A 12,244-nucleotide genomic window follows, 5' to 3' on the forward strand; every position below is an offset into this window, starting at 1 on the left:
TATATGAGATAGGGGTTAAATAAATGACACTGCAGAAGGAATTTTCCCCAAAACCTGTGTATTTCTCTGAGTCACATCTCAGACTTGACACAGACCTGTGTTTTGTTCTAATCTGATTCTTCTATCCTAGGAGGAGTCAGTGTGACAAACATACACCCTCCAATTCGTTCACCCAGTGCCTCCAGTGTTGGGAGCAGAGAGAGGTAAGGAAAGAGAGGGAGAGAAGAAAATGTAACTTCCACCTCCATAGGACATGCCTCAGTCTCTTCTCTCATTAATGCACATAGAATTCAGTTTGCCTCACCTTCTCTGTTAACAGGTCAAGCCTGATGGTTATTACAGCACTCTTCGCATTCTAAAAGTAGTAATTCAATTTGCAATTCAATTAATAGCACATCTAAAACCAGATTAACTCTGTAAATGATGGCTAGGTTGGCGTTATTAAAAGAATGCCAATTCTAAATTAGGTTTTAAATTCAGAGAAGCATCTAAAGGAAAAAGTTGTATATTGAAAGTCCTCATGAAACTATAAATGACTTCAGGTTTAAGGAACTCATGTTACAAAGAGGGTTATTAAGAGTCTTCTGCCATAATACAGTTAGGTAAGTGAGTAGTAGGTATCTACTGAAAGTCTACACAACTGTTTTTATCCCTTAGTTATGGAATATTAATGAACAAATAGATTTACACGATGTTGTTTGAAGAGTGCAGATCCATTAATGTGTTCCAATAAATTAGAGCATACATCTGACACGAGATAAATTTTTCATGCAGAGAAAAATCAGATGACATTCATCCTACTCAAATTGGAAATGCATATGCTTTTTAATATAGAATACCTTTTACTCTATTCCATTTATGTGGTAAATTCTGTGAAAGACTTATGAACTGTTTAAATGCTTGTCTGAAGAGGTTTTTACTTGCATTTAAAAAAATGTGATTGTATCTACTGCTGCTTTAATTTTGTTAGATTTAAAATTCTTCATTATTTAAAAAAAAAGCTGGTATTTTTGAGTTTGGTTGTCCATTCTCATCCTATTATGACTAAACACATAAGAAAAAACAGATCTAGTTCTAAAAGTAGGGGCCAGTTTTGGTAGAGCTGCAAGGCTGTGAGAAGCTCTTCCAAGATAATGTAAATATGTGTTTTATCTGGCTTATTTGCTTGCGTGATTTACAATGATCAGTTCAGCTCTGGAGAAACACTGGCCTTTCCCAAAATACAGCTGTATGTCCTCCCAAAGTGGGATAATGTTCAGCAGAAGTGCTTTTTTGTGTATGACCTAAAAGAAATGGAAATTATTTGCAAATCTTGCACTAATGAGAAGTCAAACAATGACTAATTCTCTAGTTCTGGAACTGTGCCATTAAAATTTTCCTTTTGTAATGCCTTTTCACTATACATGAAAGGAAATAAATGTTGTATTCTATAAGAGTAATACTGTAGTGCCCAGGATTCAAAGAAGCGAAATGGATTAGCATCCTGAGGTCTCAGAAAGCATCAGTGTACAAAAGGTGTCCAGTTCTTACTCTTTCTTTTTTTCCTCCCTCTGTCATTTACAGTTCTAGCTCCTCCAGCAGGCCACCAGGAGCTGATTCTACACACAAAGTCCCAGTTGTTATGTTGGAGCCTATCAGAATTAAACAGGAATCAAGTGCACCAAATGAGAACTTTGATTTCCCAGTAGTTATAGTGAAGCAAGAAACAGATGAGGAGTCGCGGCCTCGGAATGTAATATTAACAGTTACAAAGATCTCCTTTCTCTTTGGTGGAGGGTATTTTTCATTTATGGGGAATAAAATAACTACTAATATTCTGTTGGGGACTTTTTCAGGGGAAAACTAAAGAACTAAATCAAAGGAAGAGGTGAAATTCAAAACCAAACTAGCTCTACTGTCAACTCAGTTAGCTGGTGCAATCAGACTGCTTTTGTCCATTGAAAACCTGGGAAGCCAGGAAATGTCTTGGAAACATCAAACTTTCATGTGGTGCTAAGAAGTGTTTCTAATCATAGTGCAATAATATATATAAATAAGGTTGCTAGGCTTTTGGGGCATCAAATATTAGTTTTATTAGTGGAGCAGTGAACAGTAGATAGCCTTTCATACCTTATTTATTGTGTTTAGTTGCCTGATGCTATAGTACAGTAGCAATTTTTGCATGCATGTTGCATGGCTGCTGGCATATAGATTTGTTATTCTGGTCAGTTTACTTGTTGTTAGGTTCATGTAAAATTCCCATAAATATTATAATCTGGCTTCCTTTGTTTCTTCTTACAGGCCACCTTTTCAAGAAGCATACTTACTTCATTGCTGTTAGATAGCAATCATAATTCCACCTCTGAGGAAGCTGTTTTAAGAACAGATGCACCGGACAGCACAGATGATCAACCAGTGGTAGTGCAGGAGAACACATCCAGTGGGAAGACAGGATGGGTAGGTCCCTCCCACGTTGGGGAGGGCAGAAAAGAGGATGATCCCAATGAGGATTGGTGTGCAGTATGTCAAAATGGAGGGGAGCTCCTTTGCTGTGAGAAGTGTCCCAAAGTATTCCATCTTTCTTGTCATGTCCCTACATTGATGAGCTTTCCAAGGTAATTTTGACCCCTTCAATTCCATCTAAACTTGCATTAAAAGATGTAAATTTTGTATTGTGAAAAGTACAAAAAGTTTCAGCCTCAAAGGAAGCAGTGTTGTTTTTGAAGTCTTGAATCCAGAAGTTTTATTAATTGGTAAAAATTGGAATTTGCATTAAAACTCCAGTTTAACTTCACAGATTTGCAGGCACGATAATAAAACTCTTCACTTATTTGGCAATTAAGCAAGACACATATCTATGGCATCTATTATTAAAATTGGGCCACGGAATTACCAATTTGTCATAAAACGTTTCAAGGATGACATAAAATATTTAAATTTCTTTAATCAGAATAATAAAAAACTTAAAGCAAAATCTCAGCTATTAAATATATTAATCTCAGTATTAAATCTCAGTATTAAATATATTAAATACTATAGTACTAAGCATGGCTACACTCCAAGCATGGGATGTAGTGACTGACATCTTCCAGTAACATCTCATTCAACGTTGAAACAAGCAGTAGGTTTTCTTGATTGGCTGTTACAAAACAAGTACTCAGTTTTTTGAGTTTCAAAATACAGTCTTAAATAGGTTGTTGTTATAAGCATTACTGGTATTTCCTTCTGGAATTAGTGTCTTTGATTAAAATAAATGACATCCTTCAATGTTCCAAATCAGAAATGCCATGTAATAAGCTTATTAGTATTAAAGAATAAAAACATATGTCATAACATGTTCATTGTTTAATGCTTTTACAAGTATTAGGTTTTCTTATTAAATATTATCATAGTTAGCTGGTGTAAAACATTTGGATAGCAAATTGATTTAGTACATTGATCATCTCTGTGCTACTCTGAACAAGCATACTTCAGCAAGAATATGTACTCTTTTAAATATCACCAGAAATGGTGCATAAATATATTTAGCTTTTGAAATTTCAAATCACAGTTTGTTGTTTTTAAATAAAATGATGCTATGTTACAGCTTTGTGTTGTAAGCAAAACCCAGTAAAGTTCCAATAAGCACTTAAACTAATAAACATTTGTGCCTTTCTGACAAGAAAAAAAAAAAATTAAGCAGGTCAATATGTATTTACAAGGCTTTGTTTCTATTAAAATCAAAGCTTCAAGAATAAGTCCTTTAAAATTTCTCTTTTTTTACTGGGTCATTCAGTGGAAACTGAGATGATGATGTTGGGGGGCAAGGGAGCCAAAACCAACTTTTCTGACAAGTGTTCAGATCTGTAAAGGTGCATATTAATACAAGTGCACTGTGTTCCTGGACTTCTGAACCACGGTTAGCTTCATTTTCTTCCTGGCTTCAGATGTGTCAGGTTTTTGTTCTCATCTTTGTGGTTTGGGTTTTTTTGCAGCTGTAACAGTCTGCTTAACAAACTCTGGTCTCTTAGCATTAGTTCCTTCACACACACTTCTTTATTATTATGTCAGAAGTGTCAGTCTACCTATTTCATGATTGCTTTTTGTTCTTGCTTCAGGTGGATAGAACAAGTTCACCTATAGATTCACAAGGTCACTGCATCTTTTTTTCCTTCGCTCCAACCCACTACACTCTTCCTGATTCTTGGATATTTAAATGCATCATTCCTCCATCTTTCATGTGTTCCCTGTTTTCTTGTATGATAAGATCTTTAGATCATGGATTGTATCTATTTTTGTATATCTACCACATCACTTATCTGTTGCTAGTCCAGGCACAGAGGTGACACCATCATATAAATATCTCTGTCAAGTTAAGACAGTAGAAGGTAAAAGTCACTACTGTATGCTACAACTATCAGATGGTAGAAGTCTTTGTATTATTCTGAATAAAAAACAGTAAGATTATTTTTTTTTTAACTTGGAAGGTCTTCTGCCTTACTATCAAAATGAACTAAAAGATGCTGTAGAAACTGTTTCCCATTTACAAAGATCTTATTCTTATACCTCTGAGTAAATACACACAGATCTTGTAACTGGTTATTGCTGAATTCTGTCTACTATGTAAGAAATACAATTCAGCCCTCTTGTGGTTATCTGCAAGCATGCAAGTTTCTTCATTTGTGGAGAACTATATTAAAAACATACACTCTTCATAGGTTTTTCAAAACTTTGAAGCTCACAAATTGCATTAGAGAATCAGTGAACATAGCTTGCAGAACTAATTTTGTCATAATCTTATGTTGTCATTTAAATCTGTAGGGTTTTCCTAGACTAACTGATAAAATTGAGAACACCTGAAAGTTTTAGGGAGTGAAGAATTTCCAGTTTTCCAAAAGATCTTGTCCAAGGTAATCTATACAGAGTAGTAATATGTCGTAGATCAAGCTTGTAGGGAGAATATATAGTTCTTGACATATAACATGAACACTTTCCCTTCTGTTCGGCCTGTATGATTCCTTCAGTCTCTCTGTAGTTAGGAAACAGAACTCTTAATAGTGCTTTGCTTGGAGCCTGTGAGCTCAACTGAAAAATTTCAGTACAGTTTGTCTAACAAACCATTTTTCTGTTATGACACCATTAATGACATCAGTGCCATTAAAAAGGAAACAAAGTTCTAATAAAGCTTTTTTGCGAGCAATATCTCCTTTTATAGTGTTTAAAAAAACACCAACAACAAAACAACACACGATGCAGAAAAAAACACTCCACAAATGAGGAACCATGTCCAGAAGTATGTGGAAAGCCTTTTGTCAAGTGTGCTACATCACAATGTGTCTGTTTGTCTCCTTTAGTGGAGAGTGGATTTGTACATTCTGTCGGGATTTGTCCAAGCCAGAAGTTGAATATGACTGTGATAAACCTGCTCACGGCTCTGAAAAAAGAAAATTGGAAGACACTGTGGGTTTGGCGCCAATAGATCGTAGGGTAAGCTTAAAATGAGTACTGTCTTGCTGCTTCTGGTATTCTGAAATGTATGCATCCTTTAAAAAGGGATGGTAAAAAAAAGAGAATTATCTTTTTAAATAAGCTCTGAGATCACAGCAGCCTTCGTGTAAACATGCTGAACAACACATGCTAAATGTCTGAGAAGTGGTTGTGATCTGGTGCTCTGAACAAGGGACTGTGTTCTAGAAATTATCAAGTGCTGCTTCTAACAGCTCTCGTACAGAGTGACCTTGCATTGAGAATTTTTTTCTTTGTGCTTTTGAAGTTTGGCATAGATTAACATTATCAACTGATGTTTTTAGTCTTTAAAGCACTTTGTCAACATCCTTTTGAAAAAATTAAGGTGGTTCTTTTACAATGAAGATATACAGACATGCAATAATGATCCTACAGAGATGAACACCAGTCTCTGGGAATAACTGCTATCCTTTTGCAGCTTTGAATGTTCTGGTGGAAAAGCTACAAAGCAAACAATGGGTCTCCACCTTTGTTTTTCCCTTAAACTTCAGAAGTAAAAGAAAAAAATTGTGCCTTTGAGCAGACAGTTGAACCGCTTCACAGAATCTTTAGGATTCTTGGGGTTTTGGGCGGGGGGGGGGGGGGGGGCTGCCTTTTTTGATTTATTTATTTGTAGTTCTATTATTATTTAAAACTTTTTTTTAAACCAATTTTGAGCTGTATTGGAAACTTTCAGCAGTGTTTTACTTGGTTTCAGTTGGCAACTTGTGTAAATACACTGAAATGAATATTTTATTTCAGGACTTAGTCTACCTCTAGAACTATTATTTATATGTGCTGCTATCTAAAAGGAAAAAAGCTACCTCTGTATTTTGCTTTAAATGTAAGTTATAAAAAATGTAAGTTAAGTCCTGTAAATATTCTGATAAATTATCGGCAAGCATAAAGTCACACAAAACTATTTTTAGAATCTCTTTCAAGTCTCAAGATCCAGCTTAATATATTTGGATACACAAAGAGAAGATATTCCTTCCTGCTGCTAACAAAAAGCACTGTAGGCTTTGCAGTTACAGAGCAGTTATACCCAGATCAGGAAAAGTACTATTGCTATCTCTGAATATTTGTAAAGCACTAAGAGAGCCACACGTGGTTTTTTATTCCCTGGAATGTCTGCTGGGCTCAGCAAATGCTGAATAACACTTAGTAACTGTATTAGGTTTCATAGCAGGCGTTTGAGTGTTGATAATGATATATCTATTGCAGAGAAGAAATACTGTAGGCCAGTAGTTATGACAGTTAATCTTGCTTCCAAATTACAGTTTCTGTGCTCACTTTTCTGCTTACTGAGTACCAAGCATCTGTTTTGTAAATATTTTCTGTAGTTTGTTATTTTAGAACAAATCATGTAAGATTCTCTAATTACTTGCATATCTATTTTTCTTGACACAGAAGTGTGAAAGATTGCTGCTATACCTCTACTGTCATGAAATGAGTCTTGCTTTTCAAGATCCAGTTCCTCCCACAGTATGTACCTCACTTTTTTCCATTTTATCTTAGTAGCATAATTGACATGTTTTTAATGGCATTTATATGTCCCATCACAGTCTGTTATCAGAAGTCAAGTTTCCTAGACAGAGTGTATTAAACGTGTTTAATTTTATTAAAACTGTCTGAAGGGGAGTTAAAAGTTGAAGCATTGGATTGGAAGGGGATTTACTAGTAAAATTTCCCAAGAACTGATTTTACTTAATACTTCAAAAATAGGCACAAAAAGTAAGTTCTAACATTTGCTGCTGATTTCACAATGCTGAGTGATATCACTAAAAAGGTAAGTTGGGATATGCTTGTTTTTTTTAAAAAAAATTGCTTGATTTTGAGAATTGGGGTACTCCATAGTACTAATATGAAATTTAATTTCTTATTATTAGCTTGAAATTTATTAGTTTAAAATGGTAAACAATACCTGGGTGAATCAGAAGTCCAGGGCTACACAGAAGAGTTACCAGTGTGATCAGATGAAAAGTGCCTCTTTTATGTTCTTCAAGACAAGTCAATTGGAAAAGAATTCGATAAGTAATATGGTCCTATGCACCCTTTTTATTCCATTTGAATAAGGATTCTTGTGAAGAACATTCCACAACGTTTAATAATAAGAAATGGCACAAGAGACTAATTGATTAATCTTATGATGGTCATGTGTTACTAAATTTAGGTATTACAGCATTTCTCTTAAATGGTGAATCTAGTTAGGAAAGAAGTATTAAAATATCATTGGATTTCATATCGTATTTTCTAATTCTTTCTAGAGAGAGAATAAATCGTAATCCTACAACCACAGCTTGTGTGCCAAAATCATTGATATCTGAAATTTGCCATGATTTCCAAGGACATATATCATGACCAAAATTCATTTTAAGCAACCTACGTACCATCTCCTTTCTAGTGGATTGCCAAAGTTATCATATGGTGGTCTGGAGGGCGAAACTTAATAGATGGCTCATTTGACTACATCCAAAACCAACATCCAAATCGTTTGGTCTATCATATGTAGTCAGTGTAGTGGGGTTTTTATTTGTTTTATTTTAAAATAGGCATTGGGAGGAGTGTATTTTAGCCAGCAAAACTAGCTTACATCACTGTTACTCCAGAAACTGTCTGCATATATGTTAGAAGTACAATTCCTATATCTTAGAGTTCTACTTTGAAGATGAGATTGAATCTCTCCCTCTGTCTTAGAGCTAAAGGTTTATAAAACAGGAAATAATGAACATGACTGCATTCGGTAAAAAAATTTGCTCTCCGTTTAGGTTCCCGATTACTACAAAATAATAAAAAAGCCTATGGACTTGTCAACCATCAAGAAAAGACTTGAAGTGACCAATTCATTCTACACAAAGCCGGAAGATTTTGTGGCTGATTTCAGACTGATTTTCCAAAACTGTGCTGAGTTTAATGAGGTTAGAAAAGTAGATACTTTATCTGGTTTCATAAGGCTTAATTGCTTTCAGGAAAACTGTAGTGGGGGTAAAACTTGCAACACAAGAATTTATTGTATTAAATTTATTTTGACAATGAGATGGCAGTGAAAACATAGATCACATTTGAAATTGCTGCTGTGGTGTTAGATGACTATGCAGTGGAGATCCTTCTGTAGAAGAGAGGAGGATTGTAACAGACATGCTAGCTGAATGGTAGGACAGCGGGTAAAGAATACGACAATTGTTTACCATAGAGGTTAATGCTGAACAATTGATTTAAAAACTGGTTTAATCCTTCTTGCCTCAAATCTTAAATTCAGTGGGATATTCATTCTGGGAGGTCTGTAGTCACCCTTATGATTCCTAGTTGCATGTTGAGTGATTGTTATTATCCCTTCCTGCACATAAGGGAACACATGGTGAAAAAGGGATGCAGGTACTGAGCGGACCACAAAATGAGAGAGCATTACAGTGGGAGTAAAGGCTTCTCTAAGTGGCCTCAATGTCAGGGGTGCCTCCAGTCACCCCTTATAGCTGGGACTAATTCCTGCCATGGTGACCTCCGCTTTGGGAAACTGATCAGCCATGGTGGCTACGAATGTCTTTAGGACTGCCTAGTCCTTCCAGGTTAGAGTCATCACCTATCCTAGTAATACTTTCACCATAATTAGAAAGGGTCTGTAAGCTAGAGAAATTCTAGCATTTCAAGCAGTCGTTCCAGAACACTTTTAACACCCTGAAGGCGTACCTATATATTTCACAGCATACCCCAACTTCCCCGCCCCCCACCCCCAGTCAGGATTTAAGAGTGTTTCAAATCTCTTTACATAGCTTTCAGAACCCAGACAGTACGGCTTTTGCAATTGGCTTCTGTGATAATCCATTAGAGAAAAAAGTCATTGGGGGTGTTGGCCAAAAGATCTACCCTCGCCCTCTGTTTTGCAGACTTGTGCTCTTTGGCACCATGTGTTCCACAGGTGCCATTCTTACTGCCGATATTTTTTTTTTTGGTAGTTTGTAAAATTACTTAAAAGACCTAATGTGATTGATCTAAGTATAAAGCTGTTTTGTGATGCATTGACGTTGTTAATTCACCCAACAGCCTGATTCAGAAGTGGCTGATGCTGGCATGAAACTTGAAGCATACTTTGAAGAACTTCTAAGGAACCTTTACCCCGAGAGAAAGTTCCCTGTACAACCCAACTGCCAGAGTGAAAAAGATAATCCAGAACTTACTGATGACTCAGATGATGACTTTGTACAGCCCCGGAAAAAACGCCTCAAAGGAGAAGACCGACAGTTGCTTAAATGAGCTGCATGTGTTACTGCGGAGTGTTTTTTAAAAACCAAGAGTATTTATCACTGTTAATTGTGATAAGGGGAAAAATCATGACTGCTTTGACTTGTAGGTTTGTGGATACTTACTAGACTTTCTACCCCTTGTCTGAAACACAAATCTAATGGAGACCAAGGCATGTGGAAAGCTTCTCTGAAGTTCCAAACTTTCATCGTACTTCTGGAGCAGCATTTCTGGAGAAATTGCCATTTGTGTGGGGTGACAGCTGTTTACTTTGAAGAAGAAAAGAACTTTGTATAGAATTGAACTTTAAAAAATTACATGGGTTCAACATGTGGCTTTCTGAGTTTGAAGAAAATGTGATCTCACCAGACTTTTAATTTTACCAAAGGCATGTGGCTGGCCATAATTTGATTTCTTTGTACTGTATTTAACACAAGCCATGAAAACAGATGGTGTAATATTATTGTCCTGCAATACTGACTGGTACAATGAAAGTGTAGTTGCCCCCAAAGAAGTTACTGGTAATTTTAAAATGTAAGGGAGAGTGTATTAAAAACAACTTAAAAAAAAAAAAGAAAAAAGAAGAATTTGTTTGAGAGTTTTTAATGGAGGGAGTAAAGGACAAAATACTTTGTTTTGTGCCATTTTTCTCACCACCAGCAAGAAACGATGGTAATCTGTACTATTTTGTTTGACAGGTGTCTCAAGTTTGATGTACCTCTGTTTAATGGAGTTGATGGCAAAGTCTTGAGGGGAAAAGTGTTTGCTTGCAACTATCAGTCAGTCTTTATGTATGTTTAGAGAGGGGAAAAAAAGCATCCTTTCTGTCCACAAGCTCTTCTTGTTTTTCCAAATTTCTAAATATGTTGTCAGAATGCAACCAGCATCATTATTCACTTGGAAGTACACAAGTTTGAAGGGGTGGAGAGAAAAGGATATTGCTCTTCAACCCTTCATCTGTCCCTGTTAAAAATTGGACAAATTAATTTTTTTTTTTTGTTCTGTCTACTTTCCAGAAGCACTGACAACAACATGGATGGTTGTTTCCGCCCTCAGAGATTGCAGAGTTAGAGAAGTACTTGTCTATGGTTGCCTCAGCTATTGGTTTATACTCTTCATTTATGTCATCTTAAATGAAAACTGAGTTTTCAGGAGAGAGGGCGGTCTGTTGGATTAATTGAGCTCTGACTGTGCCAGAATTTTGCAGATGGGATTGTCAAGATATCAAAGTGTACCCAAGCCTGCTTTTGATGTGCTATATTGCACTGATGTGGTGCTGTGGATAGATCTTTGAGGAGACTGGATACAAGTGCTGCTTGTGCCTCCCTGCTGAGTACATATGCACTCAGAAAAAGGCTCTTTTTTGCCTCTCCCCAGATGAGATACTACTCACCTGCCTTGTCATAGGGTGGCACTGCACACTTAAATGTAGTGGCCACTTCAAAAGAACACTCCAGTTGTGTTTGTAGCAGGCCTTTGACATAGCTTTTGAAATGTCTTGATCAGGTGGTTGATTTTTTTTTTTTAAGCTGCTCAGAATAACCCTTTTTCCTGTTTGTTTGTTGGGGGGAGGAGGGTGGTGGTGTTTGTTTTGATTTTGTTTTTTTGTAGAAAGTTTTTATTACCTTAAGGAGAGTTGCTTGTAGCAGGAGTTTTACCATCCCAGAGTACCAGAAAAAAAAGAGAGGTGAAGGAGCAGAACAGAATGGTAAGGGAGACCATTCTAATAAAACAGGTGTGATCAGTGCACACTACAGTGCCACAGACTGAAGAAATGAGGCAATTCCATTGCAACATTTGAAGTCTTAAAGATCTAGCAATGCCTAGAAGTCCTAGATACCATGTCACCAAGTTTAACGGTGCTTCCAGAGGAAGGTGCTCTGTGTTTCTCCAGACCGTAAGTTGCAAACACAGATTTATTAAGAGGTTTAGTGCATTTAGAGGTGACATTAGACAGCTATACAGCTTCACACTCAAGTTGTTCTCTCAGTGGAAAATAATGGGGAGAGGAGTGTAGATGTATTCCTGCAGTCCAGTTACATACCTGTCTGCTGTAAACCATTTGAAAATGTCTCTGTTTAAATAATTCATTGGAAAAATCTGACTCGACTTTCATTTTGTAGTCTTGAATGTCACCCTAAGAATCTTCAGGAATTGCCACTGCAATGAGCTTTGAGATGTTAAAATTTAACTACTTTAGTGCAGATGACATACGCACAAATAGTTGAGGAATGCTATTTTGATTTTAAAGGGGAGTACTGTATTCTTCCAAGCTGCTATGGCAGACTGTATATACTTCATGTATTTTCCCCACCCCCCCCACCTCCCCCTTGCCTCAATCCACTGAATGATGGCTGTTGGGGTTTTTTTGTGGGTTTTTTTTTGGTGTGTGGATAGCACTAGTAGTAAAGAGTCTCCATCTCACTTCATGGGACAGGTAGGAAGCATCTTTTTATTGAGTCATAAGAAGGGGGATGTCCATGAGAAATTTTCCATTTGTCTATAGAAATCATAGCTCTTACACTGTTCAGCTGCAATTTTT

The 12,244-nt window shown here is 36.5% G+C and overlaps 1 protein-coding gene across 2 annotated transcripts in view; it reads left to right on the top strand.

Annotated features, from left to right (window-relative positions):
* TRIM24 (tripartite motif containing 24) overlaps positions 1 to 11,805 on the top strand; it is a 67,161-nt gene extending 55,356 nt beyond the window's left edge. For both annotated transcript variants that reach the window (XM_074871820.1, XM_074871822.1), the window contains 7 exons: positions 131 to 203; positions 1,564 to 1,732; positions 2,281 to 2,594; positions 5,313 to 5,445; positions 6,874 to 6,948; positions 8,232 to 8,381; positions 9,505 to 11,805. In XM_074871820.1, coding sequence (XP_074727921.1) covers positions 131 to 203; positions 1,564 to 1,732; positions 2,281 to 2,594; positions 5,313 to 5,445; positions 6,874 to 6,948; positions 8,232 to 8,381; positions 9,505 to 9,714 — 1,124 coding nt within the window. In that variant the 3' untranslated portion in view covers positions 9,715 to 11,805. The remainder of the gene's footprint in view (positions 1 to 130; positions 204 to 1,563; positions 1,733 to 2,280; positions 2,595 to 5,312; positions 5,446 to 6,873; positions 6,949 to 8,231; positions 8,382 to 9,504) is intronic.
* Positions 11,806 to 12,244: the final 439 nt, after the last annotated feature.

This window comes from Strix uralensis, chromosome 5 (assembly GCF_047716275.1).
Source record: "Strix uralensis isolate ZFMK-TIS-50842 chromosome 5, bStrUra1, whole genome shotgun sequence".
Taxonomy (NCBI): domain Eukaryota; kingdom Metazoa; phylum Chordata; class Aves; order Strigiformes; family Strigidae; genus Strix; species Strix uralensis.